This window comes from Labrus mixtus, chromosome 6 (assembly GCF_963584025.1).
Source record: "Labrus mixtus chromosome 6, fLabMix1.1, whole genome shotgun sequence".
Classification (NCBI taxonomy): Eukaryota; Metazoa; Chordata; class Actinopteri; order Labriformes; family Labridae; genus Labrus; species Labrus mixtus.
Genome location: NC_083617.1, coordinates 14,323,039 through 14,346,028, shown reverse-complemented (window position 1 = coordinate 14,346,028; position 22,990 = coordinate 14,323,039). Strand labels below are relative to the sequence as shown.

Sequence of the window (22,990 nt, the reverse complement as noted above, 5' to 3'; positions counted from 1 at the left end):
TGTAAAGTAACGAGTGACAGTTGAACTTTTCATTATAAGCATCATCTCACTTGTCGTCCAGCTCCCTGTGCTGTTGCTCCAGGCTCTTGTGTGAGCTCTTCAGGCCTCCGTGCTTCCCGATCAGGGCTTCATACTCGGCTGCCTGCCTCTCGTGGAGTGCTGCCAGCTTCTCGTGATCACGGAGCAGCAGCTCATAGGTGGACCTCAGCTCTTCTTTGTCCTTCAGAGCTCCTTCTCTTTCACCCTCCACGCTGGTCTGCTGGGTCTGCAGCTGGGCATTCTGGGCCATGAGGGCAGCACTCTGCGAGCTTAGGGTGGAGTTCTCAACCTATAAAATAAAAGAGGAGAATGGAGATAAGTTAAATACTGAGTGTGAAGGTATACACTGGCATATTATCAATGAATATAGTGAGAAAAGAAGGACAAGTCTCATGGGAAACTTGGGAGAAGAGGTTGAGGTGAATAAGGACAGCGGAATCAGAGAAATGTAGTGGAAGGAAAAACTGGTTATCAGATTCTAACTTAAACATTTTGAATTGATTTAAATCTATTAAAAGCTCATCTTACTGTATTATGTGAAGAGAACTGAGCTCTTCTATTCAAACATGAAAGAAGATATAGGTTAAGTTTGTAGAGGTTTTTGCTTTTGTGTCTATAGGGGGTGCTGTGTCTCTATTTGCTCCATCTACAAAGCATCAAAAGGAAAACTGCCTTTTCATGTTTCCTTTAGAGTAGTTTCCTAGTCTAAATTTCTCCTCAGTCATGACTAGTGTGTGTGTATTCACACACACATTTTGTCTATGCGCCAACAGACTTTCTGTAGCTTGAAAAGAAACCTCTTATTTCCTTTAGCAAACCACTAACATGTGCTTATATATGCTTTAGCAAAAACAACCAACAACACCTCAAGAAACACACACACACACACACACACACACACACACACACACACACACACACACACACACACACACACACACACACACACACACACACACACACACACACACACACACACACACACACACACACACACACACACACACACACACACACACACACACACACACACACACACACACACACACACACACACACACACACACACACACACACACACACACACACACACACACACACACACACACACACACACACACACACACACACACACACACACACACACACACACACACACACACACACACACACACACACACAACTGTATGGTCAGTGCAAATCCTGTCACCCATAAGCAAGGTTTGAATTACTGCCAAACATGGAGTACAAGTCTAAATCCAGGGAGCTAAGCAGCCATGCAAGGCAACTGTACAACTACACCAAAGCTATAAGAGTACAAGACGATCTGGTATGTTTTAGATGTAGAATAGTAAGTTATATTATTTACAGCATCACACAAATATTTCAGGAAGCATTTTATGATGCTATTGGGTCCTTTGATTGTTGCAGTTTCCTCTTGATTTTGATTATACAGATCATGTTTTTATATTTCTATAATTTGCACCAATATAAGTAAATACTGAATAATTCTTGGAAATATATCAGAACATATGTTTGAGAAGAAGGGACAGCCAAATAAGGCCAATGATTGTTAAACATCCAAAATACAATTTTACACTAAGAAAAATCGCATTGAGGTATTTAATAGAGCACACCATCGCTGCAGATGAAGATCATGCAATATGATTAAAAGTTGTAAAACAGTAGATGAATGTATCTGGAGGTGAAATTGTTTGGTCAACTGTTTTTTTCAGAGATCAAAAGCATATGCTTTGAAACTCATTTTTAAAACCAACAAAAAGATGATCTTTAAAGAAATTCCATGTAAAACTCAGATGAAGATCATGTGTTGTGAAAAAGGTTCCAAAAAATACATTTAAATAACCTTAGGGTTACATTGTTTTTCTATATAACATGCTTTAAAAAAACAAATTATTTTGGAATGCAATAAGTCAAGGGAGTAAAAACAGACTCAACCTTATGTCGAAAGCTGTTTAATTTCTTTAATGATTTTAAAGGTGCACAACTTTTTCTTGATTTTTCAGTTATTAGTCTGTGTGACATGTTTCCAACCATTCCTTGAAGCAGAGATCTATTTCCTCCTGGATATTGTACTATGTATGATATGTGGTGGATTACCTGCAGCTTGGCGTTCTGCGTCTGTAGTGATGTATTGTTCTCCTGTAAAGAAGCCGTTTGTCTCTGCACGGCCACTATCTGAGCCTGCAGATTGGAGCTCTGAGTTTCCAGTTGTTTGAGCTGGCTCCTCAGGGCTGCCTTCTCAGCCTGTAGTGTGGCATTCTGGAACAAAAACCATTCAGGATATAAAGATAACTGGCATATAAGAATACATTCAGAGAAAAGAGCACAACCAAAATGTTGGTGTAATGGAAACATCACATAAGAAATCCTTGTGTTGTGCTGACTTACATTCCTCTCGACCTCAATAAGTCTGTCTTTCACTTTTAGCAGCTCTCTGGTGGCTTCATGGCTCTCTTTCTCCCATTTACTGAAACCCTGAGGGTCCTCCCCTCCTTTAGGGGGCGAGCTCTGCACCATCCTCTCCTCTTCCTCCCTCTGACGCAGAGCCTCATAGTTTTTCTTCACCTTGAGAGAAACATAATTCAACACAGAAACTGAATAGGTTTGTTTCTCACACTCACATTCATTCTGCAATATACATTTTTAAAATGTGTGGGAATTAAGCCCTGCCCCAGGCTTGTAACATTATGAAACAACTAAAGGAGAAGAAACACAGATTACGACATGAGTCATAAAAAAGTAAGTAAGTAGCAGACGGCATCAATTGCAGAATTACAGCTGAGCACTGTTCAGCCACACAGGGTTTCCTCTGAACCCTTCAGCCTAGGATCTGATTTGTTTTGGCAAGTTCAGAACACAAACGCCTCCCCACAGAAAAGCAGACATTCTCCACCTCTTTCACCGAATCCTACTGCCTCATAAATGGATAAACTGGCAATAGAAGTGGAAGAGTGGATGAATTAATAATGCATCGGCCTTGAGATGCCCTCAGTGTTTTCTAGTGTTTTGGATTGCTGGAGAAAGATTTTGGGACATGCTGTTCTTAAGTGGACATGCTTTGAGATTGATATTTTGTTTTATTGGGGGGTTGAATGTATTTTTTTTTATACAGGGTTGTGTGTATATGAGTTCAGCTGAGAATATGTCTGCAACACATACAGCAACACACAACTCATGAATTGGTTTTGTTTTTTTATGTTACTGACTGTTTTAAGCTCCTGGCGAAGTTGTTGGTTGAGGTTCGAAGACTCCTGCAGCCTGGCCTCTAGGGCGGCGATCTTTTCCTCTTTTATCTCCAAAGATGATTTCAGAGTGGACTCCAGTTTGGTTTCCAGGAGCTTAAACCTGAAAATAAATACTCTGGTTAGCGCTGTGTGTTTGAATGTCAGTGAGTACAGTTAGAAACAATAGCCAGGCACAAATGACTCCTTGGCAGGAGTGTACAGAAGCAGGTGGGGGAGATGTTGGCGCGAGAAGTTTCCCACAGGATGCATGGCTTTGAAAGCCATCACAGAACAGTGAAATATTTTGGCTAGTGTGTGTCAGTTTGTGAGATAATACCTGTCGTCAGAACTCTCATCATGCAGCAGTCTTTCTTTGTTTATCCCAATCTTTTCAAGTTCATGGGTCAGTTTCTCCAGATCATTATTCATCTGCTGAGTCCGTAGCTTCTCACTCACAAGCTCCTTAACACACAAAACCACACAATGAGAAAGGAGGAACTTTACTGACACCTTCCAATGACTCGTATACATTTTTAAAAAAGCATTATTTTTAGGCTTCTGGCACAGTGAGGTCTCCTCTTACCTCCCTTAGTGTGGTAAGGGTCTTCTTATCAATGCTGGACTGTTTGACCAGCTCTTTGTTCTCCCTCTCCAGGTCTTTCACTCTCGTACAGGAGTCCCTAAAGAAGATCATCTCCTTGCCCATGGTCCTATTCTCTTTCTCCAAGGAGGAGATCCGCTGGTTGTCGTCATCCAGCTTGGCGTCGCGGATCTCCGCCTGCTGCCTCAGTCGCTTGTTCTCCTTCTCCAGAAGCTTCTTGTCTTTCTCCAGCTGGGAGCTTTCCTGTTCCAGAGTCTTGTTCTGGTGGAGATTTCATGGAGATCATTCACATTACGTTAAGTCTCAGTACCTTGTTCGTGTTGGGCTCAAAGTGAAGAATAAATCAAAGGAGGCAAAAATCAATTCAGACAAAAAAAAATCTGGATAATCCAAATTCTGCTTGTAAACATTCAGAAAAGTCATCAGAATGAACTGAAATGAGCTGCAGTTCTGCTTTAGAGCCAAATAATAAATTATTAGGTTTTATTTGTGTAACATGCAACATTCTTTAGACTGCTGTATCACAACCCACAACTCTCAGTTGGTCTGGACTGCTATTTTTAGGCCAAATGATTGACCTGATTCTGCCAGTAGGAATCAGTCCATCCCCCAAAAAAGAGGAAATAGCTGTGTCACTAAACCACCAACAGCCATCCCACTTGATATTTAATCTATTCTACTCCAGGAAACAGTCGAAAAGTAAGTCTACTTTCCCAGACATGCCTCACTATTCATTTCAGACTTCTCAAACCTCCATAACCAAAATTTCTGCACATATTATTTTTTTCTTCTTGAGTGCATATGAAAAGCTTTATGACCTACCTCCTGCTCAAGCTGCTCCAGGCGTTTACTGGAGATTTTGAGTTCCTCTAGGTTGCGTTGTAGGGATTGATTCTCAGTCTCCACCTCTTGCAGCTCTGCCTCCAACTGCTGGATCTTCTTACTGCTGTTCTCTAAAGCCTTCTGTAGGCGCTGATTCTCCGTATCTAGGCCCTGATAACTCACCTGGGAGAAGAAAAAGAAAAAGCCAGACTGGGATATTAAAAGCATCCATGAACTAGTTGCACTGCTCCCAGATGCCATTATATGCCAGATCCCCTGTAACTTACCTGTAAAAATATTCATTTGAGATAATTATAAAAATCTGTAGGCTGCCTCTAACTCTACCTGTTCTGTACAACCTTATGTAATGACACATGTTGTCTTTGTAAGGGACCAGGTAACTTTTAATGAACACGTAATTCAACATTACAATTGGTAGTAGTTTGCCTGTTACTCCTTAAAAAGCTTCTTGCCCCACATGATTGCCTTTTTTCAAAGTCTTACTGCTCTGCCACAGAAGTACTTACAGAACAACCCGCAGTGATGAAGTCTCACCTCTAATCTCTCAGTTTTCTTTGACGAGGCTTTGAGCAGTTCCAGGCTGCGCTTCAGCTGGCTCCTCTCACTCTCCAGCTCCCTATTCTCTGCTTCTAGCTGAGCGGCCTTAGCCCCCGCCGACCGGAGAATCTCAGCTGAGCGTCGGAGCTGCAGGTTCTCCTGCTCTATCTGAGAGTTCTCCTTTTCCACAGCCTCCAGCTGGTAGGCCATGTTCTTCAGAGCATCCAGCTTCTTCTTCATACGACGGCCCTCTAACTCCAGCTCAGAGTTCTCCTTCTCCAAAGAAGACACCTACAGACACACACATTAGTGGCAGATTAAGTAGAGAAAAAGCAGAACGTTTTTCTTGTGTTCCTGACACAGCACTAAATGTTTTTGATAATTCTTTATTTTGTTTCAATGGTAAAGACTGACACAGACAAAAGAATCATCTTAACGCACAGACCAGGCAAAAAATTAAATGAACCTTTTCACAGGTGATTCCAAGGCTGGCAACTTTCTTCTGCAGGGTCTCGTTGTCCCTTTCCAGCTTCTGCATCTGAATCTCCAACTCATCTGCTCTTTCACCTTTCTCCTTCATCACCTCAAGCTCTTTACCTGGAATTTTAAAAAATAAAACACAATTTCAATGTTATTCCAGGTAAAAAAAAAAAAAAAGGATGGAAAATAAAATTAACTGTATGATCCTGAGTCCTTTAGGATCAAAAACATTCCACTCACGTAGTTGTTTCCTTTCAAACTCCATTTTATTGAGTTTAGCGGTGGTCTCACAGATGGATTCATGGAGAACTCGATTCTCTTTCTCCACATCTTTTACCCGGGCCTCAGCACCGACCTGGCAGCGCTGACGCAGAGACGACACAGTCTGTCCCAGGTGCTTGTTCTCCTGCTCCAGACCCTTCAGCTACAGAGCAGACATCAGAGTTTTAATGACACCATGATGATATTTTTTAACAGATGTTAAATTATCTCTTATCAGGTTTATACAGCTGGCCTCTCCCACATGTTGATTGTGGTAATGAAAAAATGTTTTAGATCTTTCAGTACTGGTGTAAGGAGGAACTGGTAATAAAGCTAATATTTAATGAAAGATAAAGGAATGGTGCATCTGACCACATGCTTACAGACTGCAACATAAATTGCAGTGAAACCCGGAATATAAGTCGAATTGGTATATAAGATGCAGTCTGTTTTTGTGAGTCTCCCAAAGAGGAAAAAAAAGGTTTAAACTGTCTTCATGTGTGACGATTTCTATTGTGTTCAGTGAGGTCCACAACGTGCAGTTTCTGTGCAGCTGTGTAGCTCTTTTAGTACCATCTGCCATCTTAGGTATCAAATGTGCTTCTTATACACCAGATTTTACGGTGTATGTTTTAAAGAACATGATGGCCACATGTGATGAAGGGTCTCCATAAAATACTAAATGTAAATGCGCTTAAATGTTTTGCTGTCTTGACAAAACAAGTCTGTTCACTCAATAATCTATCCTTCTGCAAAAAATAAGGAACTCCGAAAATGACACAGCATCAGTTATTACCCACAGCATATAATGAACCTCAGAAGTTTCTACTGATGTTAAAAAAACAGTAAGTGTACCTGTCGCTCAGAGTTTTCTCGGAGTGTTTCCAGAGTCTTCTCCAGTAAAGCCTTCTCTTTCATGAGGTCAGTACTGAGTGACTCAGAGCTGCGGAGCGAATCTCTGTCTGCTGTCAGTTCACTCTCCAGCTGCTCCAACTGAAAACAAAAATGTACAAAACACTTTAAAATGTCTCCCCCTCTTGATTAGGTTTTAATGTTTTGGTTGTTGTTCATAATGACAGCTGACGGCAGTTTTGTAACTGTTGTAAAATATTTACTGTCGGCTCTTGTGCATCTGTTCAGGCATATTTTCCCTGCAGATGTTTGTCCTGCATCATATCCTATGTTGCAGTATCATCTGTATTTTGACATTATTTTTGTGAATAACTTATGTTGGTATGTTACCCTATGATAACCACTCTTAAAGAATTGAATGTAATCATTAGTCAATGATGAAAAAAACATAAAACATTACTCGTTCTCTCACAACTCTGCAGAGAACCACACAAGTTAATCTACATGCACGCAAACACACACACATTAAATGAGAGAATTTCTGTGGTTCAAATCTACCAGCAGCTGCATTCAAATGCTAAGCTGTGTTTTCAGCTTTAGGCCAAGTTACTCAGAAATATATTTCCCTCTCTGGGTTTTATCTTTGTGAGAGAAAACACAATTTGAAGGTTTTTATTCAGAGGGCAGAGAGAGAGGAGCTTATGTTTCTGAGAAAAGCTGAGAGACTTCTCTTAGTGAGGGGCATTCAAGTGTCAGAGACTGGAAAGGAAAAGGCAATGGAGGGCTGCCTGATTTACAGCTTTGCATTCATCCCCCTATTCACCCATCTTGAGAGTTTCTATCCCGCTTTCTCTTATTTATTTCTGAAAAGACCTAAAGTCAAGTCTAAGGGAGATATATTACAGGAGGAGTGTTGATGCAATATGCTAATCTTGGGGGGCTAATGCATATTAGATGTGTGGCTCTTAACAGTGTTGCTCTGTAAGGCAGTGGCTTAAGTGTAGTATGCATTTGTTGTAATGAAGTTTGTTCCTGGTCAGATAACGTTAGCTGTATTGGGAAGCCTTGCAGGGACAGAGGTCCTCCCCATCAAATGACCATTGTATTAGAAACTATTATTTTAGGAGTTTTCTATTTGCTGGGGGTAATTTTGCCATTCAATACTTCTCATGTTTCTCCTGAAATAAAAGCAGGAAATTAAAACTTTTCACTTCATCCAATCCAACCACATGAGGCAAAAACATCACACATCACACAGCTCATGGCTTACTTTCAGGTTCAGTCTCTGGTTTTCCTGGTTGAGTTTTGCTAGTTTTGAGACAGTCTCCTGACCGGCTGCTCCTCTAAGCTCCTCCACAGTCTTCAGCAGGGCCTGGTTGTCTTTCTCCAGCTTCAACAGGCGACTTGAGGTCAGCTCATTCACCTCCTCACCCAGAGACTTCTGAGGGGCTGAAATAAAAATAAAAAATAATTCTAAAAGTTAAATCAAACAAAGCAAAATAGTTTTTATAACAAAGCAGAGAAGAGGCAAAACTCACTCCAGAGAAATATTATACTTCTAAGATAACCATATATCAGTTCAAAATGTATGAATAAAAAGCCCCAGGGTTTATTTTGTAGGTGTTTAATAAACAACACCCTACCCACACACACACATAAACAAAGTCTTTATCCAGATCCCTGGCTAATTAAACCTCTTAACAGCTTTTATGATCCAAACACAGATTATCCTCCAGGAGCCATTTAATATTAATTAAACCTTAACCAAGTGGAAAGAAAATCCAGTGGAGACTGGTATATGCCATGGGGAAGATGCCAGGGCCAAAAGCCAATGACCAAAGCCCAGTTTGTTGGCCATTTGCAGACTTCAACCTAGCCAATTTAGACTTGACTTGACTTTAGCTGCAAGGTATTTCGGCTCCATACCCTCTTCCCTTCACTTTCCTTAACAACTTGTTTTCTTACTCAAGTAGGCAGTCAACAAAAATAAACTTCTTCTCTGGTTATGTAAAGATCTCTGGCTCCATAATCTTTTTACCTTCTGTCATTTCTGGTGTCTTGGATAGTTGCTCCAGCTCCCAGCCCAGATGCAGAGACTCATCCATGCTCTGTTTCTGGGCCATCTCGAGCACAAGGTTCTCCTCCAACAACTCCTCCAAGCGCTTACGGTCCATGTCTCTCTCCTGAAGATAACAGAGACATAAACTTGAAAGACAGCTCCACTAACTCTAACCCTCATCGATAACTGTAAAATCAAATCTCAGAACTCATTGCTGGAAAACAGACGTGAATTGATCATCTCACCATCTCCAGGTCATGAATCTTTGATTTGAGCTGAAGATTTTCTTTCTCCAGGAGGTGCAGTTTGTCTGACCGGGTCCGGCTAGCATCCAGCTGTTCCTCCAACATGGCCTTAGTCTCCAACATTACCTGGTTGTCCTCCTTCAGCTCCTACAGAAACCACAGCATCAGAAGATATTTTTCTATGAGTCAGCAAAACACACTAAAGATAGCACAAACATTCAAGCAACATATTTTAAATTGAACATTTTAGTATATCAAGTTATCTACAGTATATTTGGTCAAAACAATATGACTGTTTTCCTCCACTGTTAATAATAATGAAGTCTATTATCTAGTTCCTTTTTCAACAGCATGGTGCTCAAGTACTCCAGGGGGCCTCTGTTTCACACACATACTGATATGTTTGCATGCAGTGTCACTCTATGTGCATTTGTGTACCTCCACTCTGGCTTTGTAAAACTCAATATCGTGAAGTCTCTCCTTGTATCGACTCAGCTCGCTCTCAAGCTTGTCAACACGGATTGCTTTCTCTCTGAGTGCATCAAGCTCGTCACGGTAGGCCCGAGCTGAGCGAGCGTCTGACAGCAACTGGAAGCTCTGCGGGAGTCGAGAGACAAAAAAACAGAGCATGATTACAAGGGAACGTATTTAACTGTTCTGAAATATTTGCAAAATAAATTATTAACGAGAGCTTCTCTCCAAATAACAAATCAAACTAATGAAGATGATCAATCAGGAACCAAAACCAAATATTTTCTTTTCAAACTCAGTGGGTTCAATGACAGTTATCTTGTATGACTAGAAGATTATCTGTTAACAACTTACAGCCTGAGAGTTGCCTGTTACGTAAGGGATAAGGAAAAGAACAAACCCTTCACAGTCTTAATCATCACATACACGTATCCACACACACACACACACACACACACATGCACGCGCACGCGCACGCACACGCACACGCACACGCACACACGCCTCATCCAAATCAAAAGCCATGTGCCGGACTAAAGATAGCGCTAATAGCTCCTAATGAGCTAAGTCACTAGCTGGCTGATTAAAGCCTGGCAGCACTGCAGAAACAAAGTACTTAGAAAGAGGATGAAGTTTCAGAAGAAGGGAAAATGAAATAATATAAATGATTGTGTATTGTTGATGAAGTTGTGTGTGTGTGTGTGTGTGTGTGGTGTGTGGTGTGTGTGTGTGTGTGTGTGTGTGTGCTTATTGTGACATTACCTCTTGCTGAAGCTTTCTGAGCTCCACCTCCATGTTCTCAAGCTCCTGCCTTGTGTCCAAGAGCTGCTCACTCTTCTCCTCTCTGAAAAAAAGAGATAGAAAGGAGGGATGTTGAAGGGAGAAAAAATGGAAAAAGTTGAAGAATGTAGCATATAGAGGAATGACAGAAAGAAAGCCATGTGCAAAAGAGGAACACATTTCTCAGAGGCAAAGTGTAGAATTTGTTTTTTGTTGTTAATTTTTCTTGCTCAATTGATTCGGTCAAAGCCACATATCAAAAATGATGTACCAAGTTTTTTTTAAGGGTGCGTGCATGAGTGTGTTTCCGTCAGTGTATTAAGGGCATTCCTGTTGGGCTGTTTCCATTTCAAAGCTAGAGATAAATCATTTAATGGCAGCAGACTATTGACATGGTTACATAGAATAGTTTGCTGATTTTACTTTGGTATATTAGATTTAGTTCAGTGGCATTTTGTATCCATAATGCAGGAGTTCTAAGTGATGTCAACACTGAATAGAAAGATAATATTAATATAAATAATAATTAATTTAATTAAATTTAATTAATTTAATTAATATTAAATATAACTAGATTATATTATTAGACAGAATGTTAAACTGAAGTCAGCTTTCTAAATTATTTTTGTCAAAAGCTTCATTGTTTAAAAACTGATGTTAGAGTAGACACACAGCAGAGTCAATGCATTTTGATTATATTAGATGAATCTGAGTTAGAAATATCAGCAACTCACATGTTGATTTCAGAACATTTATCAACCAACTAACCCTTTTATCCAGTAAAAACAGCCTGCTGTGTCTGATGTGTGTTAATCTGTGGGGGTCAGGAGGATACAATGTTGTTTCTTGCCTTAGCCACATATAGCTTCAGCTGGACATCACACTCAAAATAACACAATGACTAACAGAAAGGGGGGGAGATAGCATCTCAACAGCTAAAACAGACATATGCAAATCTGACGATGGAGCTAAAACCCATGCTCTTGATTTATTCTGAAGCAACAGATGGGTCATTTTGCATGCCTTTTCATGCCCATTTGCCTGAAACTGCTCCACTGAACACCTGATGGCCTCTTCGATACAGCTCAAAGTGCATCCATAAGGAAAAAGCATTCCTCTATTCTTTCTCTCCAATTTATCTATTTCTCTTCACTCCCACAGCTAACATTTTTTGGAAGTTTGAGCCCATATGCAGGCAGGATGTTCATTTACTGATTGCTGATTTGGTTTCATCAGATAGCCTCCCTCCCCTTCCTCCCCTCAACTTCCCTAACCCAGATCACAAACACCTGTTAATTCTAGCATAGCAGATTAGCTTTGGGCTCGTATTATAGATGCAGCTGGCTCTGCTGCGTATGTTAATGGTTTAACACACAATGCATCTGCACATGCACTGACACAAACACTTGCTATATTTGAAAACCCAAGGAATAAAGGGAACGGTTTCTCCTTGTTTATTTAAGTTTAAATGGTGATAGAGTCACAGCATCTGTGTTAAACATTAACATCATAGGATTAATATTTCATCTTTTCGTTTTCTTTTGTAACTTATAATATTATGTCAAGGAACAGGGGAATTAGAATGAGTCATATATGAGGGAAACAGGAATCAACCTAACCTGAATGACCTGTTCCAACTTATTAATAATAAGATAATACCACTATAAATAATATGTGAGCAGATTCTCACCAGTGTAGAGCGATGTGTGCACATGGAGTGTGGTTGTAACTTATTCAAGCTAGAAGAACATTCCTGCATTGCATCTCAGGGGATTTTTATCATTTGTGAATGATCTGCTCCTTAAGTTGTTATGACCATTTGACCCCAAACTTAGAGAGTCCGGAAGAGTAAATGGTTGACAATTTGCCACTGCTTCAGTCCTGAACTTCTCAGTTCAACCATGCATTAAATCCTAAGGTTTCAATGTAGTTTGATATGCTGTTGAACCACACTGCAGAGAGTTGTCATGTCATTTTACTTTTACTCAGTGATATATAGAGTGGGAAAATTGTAGTAACAAATGATATATTGCGATACAATTCAACAGCACCAAAAAGTGTAGCTTAAAAAAAATCTCCATAATAACCTTTCTCCAACAGTTTAAATTAAAAAAAACAGTAGCCTTTTCCTGAAGTTCGTGACTGTATTAGTTGTAGCTTGGTTTGTCTAATTAACTGTGATTGCAAGTAATATTCTCAAACAACCGTCTGACTGTTGGGGGGATGCACCATTCATTTAATACTAACAAGGGTTAAACTCTGTGTATGTCTGGATTTGGACAGTGGAAGAGAAAAAACAGTAGCTTAAACAGAAACATTAACAAACAGACCACTGTGGGAACACAGAACCATACCCCCAGGCTCTGACCTGGTCTCCATCTCTCACACACACACACACACACACACACACACACACACACACACACACACACACACACACACACACACACACACACACACACACACACACACACACACACACACACACACACACACACACACACACACACACACACACACACACACACACACACACACACACACACACACACACACACACACACACACACACACACACACACACACACACACACACACACACACACACACACACACACACACACACACACACACACACACACACACACACACACACACACACACACACACACACACACACACACACACACACACACACACACACACACACACACACACACACACACACACACACACACACACACACACACACACACACACACACGTACACACGCACAGACAGAATAGCTGTTAATATATCTGTATGTGTATCTGCATGCACAACAACACACTCCTCTTCAGCCTCAGAGCAAAAACTTGAACCAAATACTTCATCCTTTGTTCCTCATCTGTGATGTTTTCATGAGATGGCCATGCATCACAGAACCAAGTTAACAAAACCATAGGAACCAACAAACAAAATAACTCACCGGCTTGTGGGAGGTTGTTCAGTAGCCCTATTTAGATCTGCTTAGTAAATGTTCATGAGAGATGTCTATAATGATGAATGCCAGATCTTTTCACTGAGAGCCACGATGAATGAGTTTAGGACCCTCTCAAGGAGAGGTGCTTTTCACTGTTTGTATGCGACTAATCAGAGGGTGACCTGCACTCCATCATTCTGAATACAGCCAATTGTTTAAGAACCATAGTTCTTGTTTGCATTTAGCCCTCACACATTGTCCTGTGTTTTTGACAAAAGGACACACAATAATATCTCCTGCAAAACACAAGGACCAATTACCAACTTTCAAATACGACCTAATGCTTAACATTTGAGGCCATTTGTTTTTAACAGACTACAGTTCAGACAGAAAATATCCAGAGGTTGCCTTCATTTTAAAACTGTTGAGATGATGGTGGACTAGTATCTACATGGCTGGATACAGAACATAGAAATATAATCTAAGAATCTTTTCAGTGTGGACTTAAACTGAAAACATTTTATAAATTAAGGATGGTCTTCTGACATCCACAGGAACTATCAAGTATTCAACGCCACCATCATGACGCCAGACAGTCTGAAACACAAGATGTAATTGCTGTGCAACATTTATATACTTCCCCTCCTGAGAAGCTGCCCCTTATTTTCTATCTTATCTGTGTTGACCATTAAGCCTTTGTCTGTCAAGGGATCATAGCACTTAAAAGGGCAGCTCTATTATTCATAGCAGAATTTAAAAGACCTCACCAAGGTTTATGATAGTAGTATTATGCTGGTGTCTCTTTGTGTGGTGCAGTGTGGCATCACAGCTACTGGGTTTGACATGAGTAATACAGATGTATGGTGGGAATGGATCGCTGGTCTCCATAAGTGTCCCTTATGCATTGTCATCATTGTTTTTTAGCTCTAGGCTTAAGTACAGTCATTAAAACTAACAGTTACCAGAGGGCTGACAACTAAGACCATAAACTCATAGCAAACAACTAAGTTCCCAGTTCAAAATGACCCACATGACAAAGAGAGAAGCTAAAATGAGAACTACAGTGGCAAACAATATAACAATAAAGTCCGTATTCAATGTCTATTTCCAGGAATTATGTTTTTGTATGAATAGTTTCTGTTTTTTTCCCTCTTAGTTCTATTTCATGAATTACTTATCTAGCTGGTAAAGCTATGGTACTCACAGTTCCTGTCTAAGGCGTCTGATTTTGGCCTTGGCATCAGCCAACTCCACAGAGAGGTGCTGTCGGCTTTCGGTCCTCCTCATACTGGGGGAGTCCCCAGGAGACTGGGTTGGACAGGGAGCCAGTGGGGAGAGCTGCACACAGTCTCTCTCCTGAGTTAACTCCACTATAGTCTGAATGGAAAGAGGAAAAAGAAGACGTAAAGTGGGATGAGTTCGAGAGACCATTAACAGAAGTCAGGCTGTGCAATCAGGAAAAATCATTCAACACACTAGACGTAGAGCAAAATACATTTAGTTTCTGTGACTATAGTAAACTTGGCAGGACCAACCATTCTTGCTATTAGTTAAAATGGAAGTAACATTTACAAGAGGCATGGAGGACAGCAGTTTCATGGAGTCATCTAGAGCATCCCCACTACCCAAAACAGGACCAGATACGATAGGGCATAAACTACATCCACAGTCCCAAGCACAGCCTGTTTTGATCCAGGGACCGTGACAGGAAATGGGATTTTAATTGAGAGCGGCTGGACAGCAAAGTGATAATCTGGAGGCTATTAGGACCCCTGACACACAAAAAGACCCACACACAAGCATCAGCTACATCAGTGGTTGGCATCTGCATCATATGGGTTGGAAACTCATTTAATGACGCATAAACTAAGCAGAACACACACACACACAACCTCCATCCATGAGAGTTAACAGTTTCAACCCTTCCTTCCTAAAGGCTGCTCTCTTGTGGTTAGAGCATAAAAGAGGAAAAGTTTCCACATAAGCTGAAAAGAAGTTCCTCGTTTCATAAGCAAAACCTGTTGGTAGAACTGAAACAGACATTTACAAAAAAAGGAACACAAGATCAAACCTGCCTACAAATGAACAAATTCCCTTGTTGTGCTCTTGTCATCTTAAGAGCACTTACTTCTTCTGTTGTTGACCTTTGTAGTTCCAGGAAATTTCAATACAGCTCAAAAATCTCTAATCAAACATGCACACACATACACACAAAAACTATATTTATGTTTGTCATTACTTCCAGTTGTGTGTCCCTCTCATCCACCAGGCGTTTGAGGTGGAAAGCCAGGTTCCTGGAGAGGCTGTCCGTGTCTTCAGGAGGTATTTCCCCACTTTCCAACCACTGCAGGTCCACTACATTCTCCTGATTGTGAGTTACCTAAAATATCAAACATTACATCATCCATAACTTTTGTTGTCACTCAATGCAGAGGAAACACTGTTATCCAAATGTGCATTCATAAAACATTTTTAGAAATGTATCAAAACGTTGAACTCAACGATAACATTATTGAACTACGTGTAGAAAGTACATTAGATGACTGATACTGTGGCCAAAGACCTTAAATATCTTAATTGTCTCTCTAGATTTGTTCATTATTGAGGAGAAATACCTCTTGAATGTGGGATGCGATAGCAGCTTTGGTGTCAAAGTCCAGAGTCTGGATACGCTCAATGTACTCCTCCTTCCTCTCACACTGTAAACAGAGAAGGGAGAGGGTGGGAGAAAGGAGAAGATAGTTACATTTTTGAGATGCTTACGACTTGCTTGGAGGTCAACTGGAGGTTAGTAGACCACAGTCAAGACACAAGACAGGAAATCCTCTGAGATACAGGTTTTCAGGAAGCAGCAGTTGTATTTTGGAAAGTAGTCAAAACTTCAAAAAAGTCTACCGTCAAGATCAAACAAAGATTGTTTTACTCCCTTGCTGACTCAAGATCAGATTAGAACAAGACTGCGCTAGAGATTGAGCCCTTTTATGTGCTAATCACTCAGATGGAGTTTCTCACGTGTGCAACTTTAATTTTTCCATAAACAACTGAGCTAGTAAAGGCCAATGCTCTTGTTTGAAATACAGTACCAGCTTGACACAAGAAAAGGAAAGGTCTACTACACCATTTATTACCGTACATTTATAACTGTTTTCTTTGCAGTTGAACAACTAAAAGATGTCCAATCAGAATAACAATAACTTCAGCATTTTGTTCAGTTTGAGAGCTTCACAACATAAGAGACATCATGTTGCAATGGCATTGATGTTTTGTTTTGTTTCTTATGTTTGATTGGTGTTGGACCAATACAGCTTGAAAACCGCTTGAAATACAAACACGGAGTGCACAAATGTTGAAGTGGACAAAAGTGTGCTCTTACCTGAACAGCACAGCCTAGTAGCAGCAACAACAGTTTTTTCGTCTCCTCCAGACCTTGCTCTAAAGGGAAAAAAAAAAAAAAGATAGAATATTTTGAGTATAGCCAAACCACTCAAAGTATGTCTACATTCAAAATGACAATTTAAAATCAAGAGAAAGGTGAAAAAAAATGGAACGAGTCTATTTGTGCCTTGTTTCTGTTTTGTCTTTTCAATCACAACTTGTGGTTTAAGGAGGAGTAAAAACAAACAAAGGAGCTTAACAAATACATTCTATGGATGTTGAACTGATAGTGGGGGAAAGCCTTGCCTTCAGCGTTTAGCAGCAGAGGAGAGATGTGGTGATTGATGACGGTCGGTTACACATAACAATGATGCTTTTGACTTTTGCCTTGTCTAACACATTTAAATATATTTCCTACAATCAAGATTTTGTAGGTCATGACTGAGATGGCGCATTTGGATAATTTGAGGCAGGATACATCTATCAGTCCGTCCAACATGTGAAATTACAAATTAATGATTCATTAATTCATGATTTTCCCCTGATTAAAAACCCCTGCTCTAGTAGAAGTACTACGATGTTTTCCACAGTGTCATGAACTGGCAGGAGGAGCTTCCAGTACTCCTACACATGTCAGGACATATTGTCAGACACTGCAGAAACAGACAAACAGCTGCTAGCATGCTCAACAGGCCTGAGCTCATCTGCCGGATTTGGGTTGAACAGTAAACCAGGTGGTGTAGGTGTGTGTTACAGTGACTAAGTTGTATGCTATATGCACGTTGTAAGCATCTGTGTCTGTTTCTATACTGGGACTCAGTGTGGGTGTGGGTGTGGGTGTGGATGTGGATGTGTGTGACAGAGTGAAAGGGCCAGCTCATCATGTGGCCCAGGGGTAGTGAGTGCTACCACTGTCTGGCTCTAGTAATAATAATTCCAGATTAGAACCAGTATGTTTGTTGTGAAGGGTGGTCTATTTGACTCATAGCTCAAATGTCCAATCATCACATACAGAAAGACTATTATTATCTATGATTCAAGCCATATAAATAAAAATGCTTCTCAACATCGTTCCAAATAAAGTAAAAAGATCTGCTGTCTGTGTGGAGCACCAGGGCAGAGCACAATGAAACAGGCAGTTCCATTGGGAAGCTCCATGACAGCATCCATCCATCAAATTTACAGAATCCTCCACACTATCGAATCAGTCTTCCTTTTCTCATTTCTCTTCAATCAATGGAGATAAACAAGTCAATGTTTTGAACACAGAGGTATCCATGTGATAATTTAAAATCAATTGTGGGGAAAGTACATTTTGTTTCTCTCATTAAAAGGGAAATTGACAGATGTTGGATTGGACCTCATATCTAAATGTCAGTGAAGAAAACATGCATCAGGAGTCAGCATGAGAGCTGCACCACAGCTCAGTGTGGTCAGGAATCTAGCAGCAGTAAAAGATAATGTGAACAGGTTGGTATACTAAAACAGAAATGTTGTTTGAAGGCAACTGAAAGTCTCTCTCTTTTTTAAGATAAGTATTAGGGTGTAGTATTCTGAGACTGGCAATCCAACAATTATTTCTTTCTGGCAGTACAGCACAAGTGAGTAAACTAAGCTACAATGACCTTCATTAAATAACTAATAGAGATACAGTTTATAAAGAGAGAATGATTTCAGTTTCTTTAATGTTACCCCTTTACTTACAGAAAACCTCATTACGGTTTCTTAAATTGATTTAACATTTATTATACAAAGTAATTCAGCACAAAATATTCCACCATGGCAGATAACTGAAGTCATTTATTGGAAAAATATTTAGATCTTGAATTAGTCAGTCTTAAATAAGAAATACTGAAATTCCTGAGATGCATCAGCATTCTTGATTCTGTTGTAGAAGAAAATCATGCATATAAAGAGAATATGAGAAAACCGTGAATTAATAGGATAAAGCAAGATAAAACTTAATTCTCGTAGCTGCAGGGCTTAAAAGTACTCTATTAAAGCCGCAGGAGCCTGTTTCTGTCAGGAAAGGGATTTACGCAGCTCTGCAAACCTGGGAGCAACGTAGGAAAGATTAGGGACCTCATACAGTAAATCATTTCTACAGCTAGGGAGGTAGAAAAAGAAGGAAAAACCGAAAAGAAAGGAGACAAAGAAAGAGAGCAACACAGAACAAAATCAACACAAGGGAGAGATAGAAAGAAAAAGAGAAACATAAAGAGAGTAGAAGGAAGGCAAATAGGTTAAAAAAAGGTTAAAAATAGAGAAGAGAAATCTCCCTCTAGCAGCAGCGGCATAGGGAAGGAGGCTTCAAGGAGGTGCTACCTGTCTCTTCCTCAGAACCGCTTCTCTCCCTCATCCCTCCTTTTCTACACACATTTGCTTTATTCATCCATTTATTCACTGCAACACCCATCCTTCCTTCCTTCCTTCAACATAGTTACAAATCATGTGAGCCTCTTGAGTGTTTGCATTCGCACATTTTTACTTCCTTTCCACCTCCTCTCTTCCCTCTCTGCTTTATCCTTTTGCAGGAAACAAGAGGTCAGAGGGACAGTGACTAACCCTTCTTCCTGCGATGCTATTGTTAATCTGTGTGAGGATGTGAGTTTAGTGTACATGAAGAAAGAAATGTGTGTTTGGGTGTATGTGTTATTATTGGCTACGACACTGTCTTCTGTCCTGATTAATGGAGACATTCAGGACTCCAGGACTTGCATGACAGTTGGGAAATTGGTACAAGCAATCTGATATTGCTTTGACAGCATGCCAGAGAGCGTTCGTTCCATCTTACTGTGGCTTTCTTTCTTTTTTTTCTTTTCTTTTTTTTAAAATGGTATTTTTTCTTTTTGAGGCAGATAGTGTCAAATACCTTGAGGAGCTTAGTTCTGTGTCACAAGCAAGTCAAATCTGCCTGCTGAACTGCCTCAAGATAGTTAAACATTTATAAATAATAAAGGATATAAAAAAATATATATATATTGTTTCTTAATTTATATATTTAGCTAATGTCCATAGGCAACCCAGCATGTGCACAAAGAAAAAAAATAATCTTTTTTTTTTTTTTTTAAATCAAGAGACTTGATGTAGGGTTTACATCAGCAGGTATTTACTGGCTTTTGGACAGTATCAAATAAATACAAAATCAAATTGCAGCTCTGGGAATAATGAATAATAATAATAAAGAATAATGTAGGACTGTTTCCCGAAATATTCTTTAAACACTCAGCACCCTGAGTGAAAAAACACCCTTGCCGTCAGCTGTTTTTTGTTGCTGCGCTCACAGTTGAGACAGTCATCAGCTTTGTCAACAAAGGGTACGACTTCCAGGTGTAGAGCTGCTGCTGATGCCAGGTCAGGACTCCTTTACATTGTTTTCATGTTTTCTTGGTGATATTTCCTTGAATGAAATCTAATGTTTTACGGAGGTAATATATATGGAGGTCGTGAGCGCTTCAAGCACTTCAAATACTTTCTGTGGACACAGGCCCTTACTCTGTCTGTTGAATCATTTTACAAAACACTTCCCCGTTTATAATATGGGGACAGACATTTCTCTTCAGAAGCCTTGAAGCTTGCTGCGCATCCAGCTAAATTTAACCCTGATTTGCGAGAATGAGTCGCACATCGGGTAGAGTGGTTCTGTACAAAGCACCAAGAGGACTTTTAATACAATCAATTCTTGCATGACAATGAATTAACAAAAGCGTCTGATGTTTTCTTCTTAATTTTATTGTTGTTAAATGTAGGTTATACAGCATGTATGGCCATTCAGAGCATACTAGCGGTAGTTGTTCTATGGCTAGAATAGAATTCTGGGATCTTAACGACCAAATTGGCATTAAAAAAAAAAGTATAGCGTAAACTCTGACTTGACGTCACATCATCAAAATAGACACAACAAACATTCGCCTACAGACAGGGAACAGTGTTTGACTGGTGCTAAATTAGCAGGCCAGACCTTTTCTGATCTACTCATTCACACTGTTTTTCTGCTTATTGAGGGATGCTTTAATCTTACACACTGTTTTTTACTGTTGTCGTACTAGCCAGCATGAATTCTTCAGTGTTTATATTTGGAAGAGATTTTAAAAATCTATAGTCCATTCAAGATTTCTACATATCAATGCAACAGCTGTGCAGTATTTTCCCTTCAGTAGGAAAACTTGTGCAAACTGAATTTAAGCAACAATAACAAAGATCTTTTTTGTCAAGAGTTATTAAGTAAGGAGCAAAAATGTAAAGTTTTCAAAAGATTAGACTAGATTTCTGCTAAATATCCACCAGCTTAAAGACAGACTAAACAACAGTGTGTCTGTGTATCTCACAATGCATACAAGGCAGACATAGGTAAACCAGAGCCTGGGGGTACTACAGTGATTCCCACTGTTCACTGTTTTAAAGACACCCCTCCCCCATCCACCAGCTAAACGCACACACGTGCATGCACCCACACACACGCAGAGTGATCCCCTGCCCCCTAATGATAGCATAATAAAAGCCACATGGCCAGTGACTTTCAGCTGGCGGCTGCTGAGCCAGATAGCCAGACTCTACAGCCACCGCTGGTCTGACTGACTTAATGATTATCTGACAAGCTAGAGGGTAAAGGGTAAAAGAAACCCAGAGGAATGCAGTCTAATGCGTTCTGCCTGCCTTTTGCCACTAGCTCTAAGCTACACTCTTGTCATTTTGTCTGCATTGTGCCTACTTTAGTATTTATATGACTTAAGCTGTGTGTAAGGCTTTAGATTTTCAAGGCAATGTATCACGTCGACCTGAGAAATTAACTCCTGAGAACTTGAATGTAACATATTCAAACAGCAGCAGACCATATTTTTGCAGGTCTGATCTCTTGACCTCATATTACCAACAGCCGATTATCTCTGGGAAGCAGCACTGAAAGGAATGAATAAAATGGCATAGTATACCACGGATGGTTGTTGTCATTATTGGTCCTGTAAATATTTAGAAAAAAATAAACGTAAAAAAATACTATTTTACTAAAAATACAAAGGGCCAGAAAGATGATGGTGTGTGGTCTTAAGTGATTAAAACTTGTTTATTGTTACAAAACAATCACTGGTGCATATATTGTAGTACAATGTATGTGTACATAATGCAGCCGCTCATTGTTCATGTATTTACCCTTCATGCGTCATGTATGGCAGATAAAGAGGCATCACGGACAACCATTGAAAAGTGTTGAAAAGCCCAAAATAACAGCAATTGCCGTGTTGAAATGGTGACAAAAGCAGCTCAGGGAGAAAGGGAAGATTTGGAAGCAATTTCACCTGCTTGCAAAGGTAACATCTTTCAACAAGCTCTGCCAGCTGAGCTGGAGGACAACTCTCTTTGTAAAGCTGATAATAACATTGCAGAAATGTAAGTACCAGTATATGCTATTAATCTTCATTTTACTTTTCAAACACTATTTGAAAAGTAAAACAACAGATCACTTGTAAGGGTTAAGCAAAGGATCTGTCATGGGGTCATTGTTTGAGAAGTTGTTCTACATCAGCATAAAGACAAACATCTTGTATCCCATACCACTCCTTTTATCAACACAGAGCTTTCATTTTCACAGCCAGGACACCTTTATCTTTAACAAGTCAGTGGCTTCATCAACGTCATACAGGGGTATCAAGAAGCACTCAGGGCTGCAGAGGTCAAGCTGCTTCAAAATGTGTTTTTTTATATGAAATGCAAACACTTGACACTGCACCACTGTTGCTTGGATGCTGCTGCCCAGACATATCAAATGACATGTCTGGGTTAAACAGGTCAAGGCTCTGCTGAACAAAGGGATAAGGATGTTAACACTCTAGGCGGTAGAAGTGAATAGATTTTGCCTGCCCTGGTCCATATGGTCAAATATAAAGCTATTAACTGAATGTATGAACAATAGGAAAAATATGTCTGGATAATTACAGTTGGGAGAAATTAATTTCAAACATCAAAGCACTAGAAAAGCAGATGTGTGTTTTGGTGAATTCTTATAGAGTGCTGACTAATTAAAGCATTGTATGTGTATACTTGCTGTCCTGATTTAACAAGACGCACGTCTAGAAGCAGGGACGAATCATTCTCTGCTTGGTAAATACATGAACCTGTATGTGATGTTATTCAGTGCATTGACACTTACCAGACAAAGGGTTCCTTCCCAGTACCAGTACATTTGGTAAAGGCATCATCACAAGCTGCTGGAGAGTCTCCTATAACAAAAAGAAGTACAA

General features: G+C 40.0%; 1 protein-coding gene across 8 annotated transcripts in view; it reads right to left on the bottom strand.

The window, feature by feature from the left end:
* Positions 1-22,990, bottom strand: part of LOC132975534 (girdin-like) — a 64,688-nt gene that overhangs the window by 14,321 nt on the left and 27,377 nt on the right. For all 8 annotated transcript variants that reach the window (XR_009673281.1, XR_009673282.1, XM_061040130.1 and 5 more), the window contains exons 4-24: positions 22,900-22,969; positions 16,753-16,811; positions 15,995-16,078; positions 15,619-15,759; positions 14,584-14,756; positions 10,399-10,480; positions 9,604-9,762; positions 9,166-9,312; positions 8,900-9,044; positions 8,132-8,310; positions 6,865-7,002; positions 5,989-6,172; positions 5,735-5,865; positions 5,266-5,559; positions 4,711-4,893; positions 3,871-4,149; positions 3,625-3,749; positions 3,270-3,408; positions 2,452-2,628; positions 2,161-2,322; positions 51-328 (exon numbers count right to left, since the gene is read on the bottom strand). Coding sequence is in view for 6 of the 8 variants with exons in the window: in XM_061040130.1 (XP_060896113.1) it covers positions 51-328; positions 2,161-2,322; positions 2,452-2,628; positions 3,270-3,408; positions 3,625-3,749; positions 3,871-4,149; positions 4,711-4,893; positions 5,266-5,559; positions 5,735-5,865; positions 5,989-6,172; positions 6,865-7,002; positions 8,132-8,310; positions 8,900-9,044; positions 9,166-9,312; positions 9,604-9,762; positions 10,399-10,480; positions 14,584-14,756; positions 15,619-15,759; positions 15,995-16,078; positions 16,753-16,811; positions 22,900-22,969 (3,329 nt within the window). In the remaining 2 variants the exon portion in view is untranslated. The remainder of the gene's footprint in view (positions 1-50; positions 329-2,160; positions 2,323-2,451; positions 2,629-3,269; positions 3,409-3,624; positions 3,750-3,870; positions 4,150-4,710; positions 4,894-5,265; positions 5,560-5,734; positions 5,866-5,988; positions 6,173-6,864; positions 7,003-8,131; positions 8,311-8,899; positions 9,045-9,165; positions 9,313-9,603; positions 9,763-10,398; positions 10,481-14,583; positions 14,757-15,618; positions 15,760-15,994; positions 16,079-16,752; positions 16,812-22,899; positions 22,970-22,990) is intronic.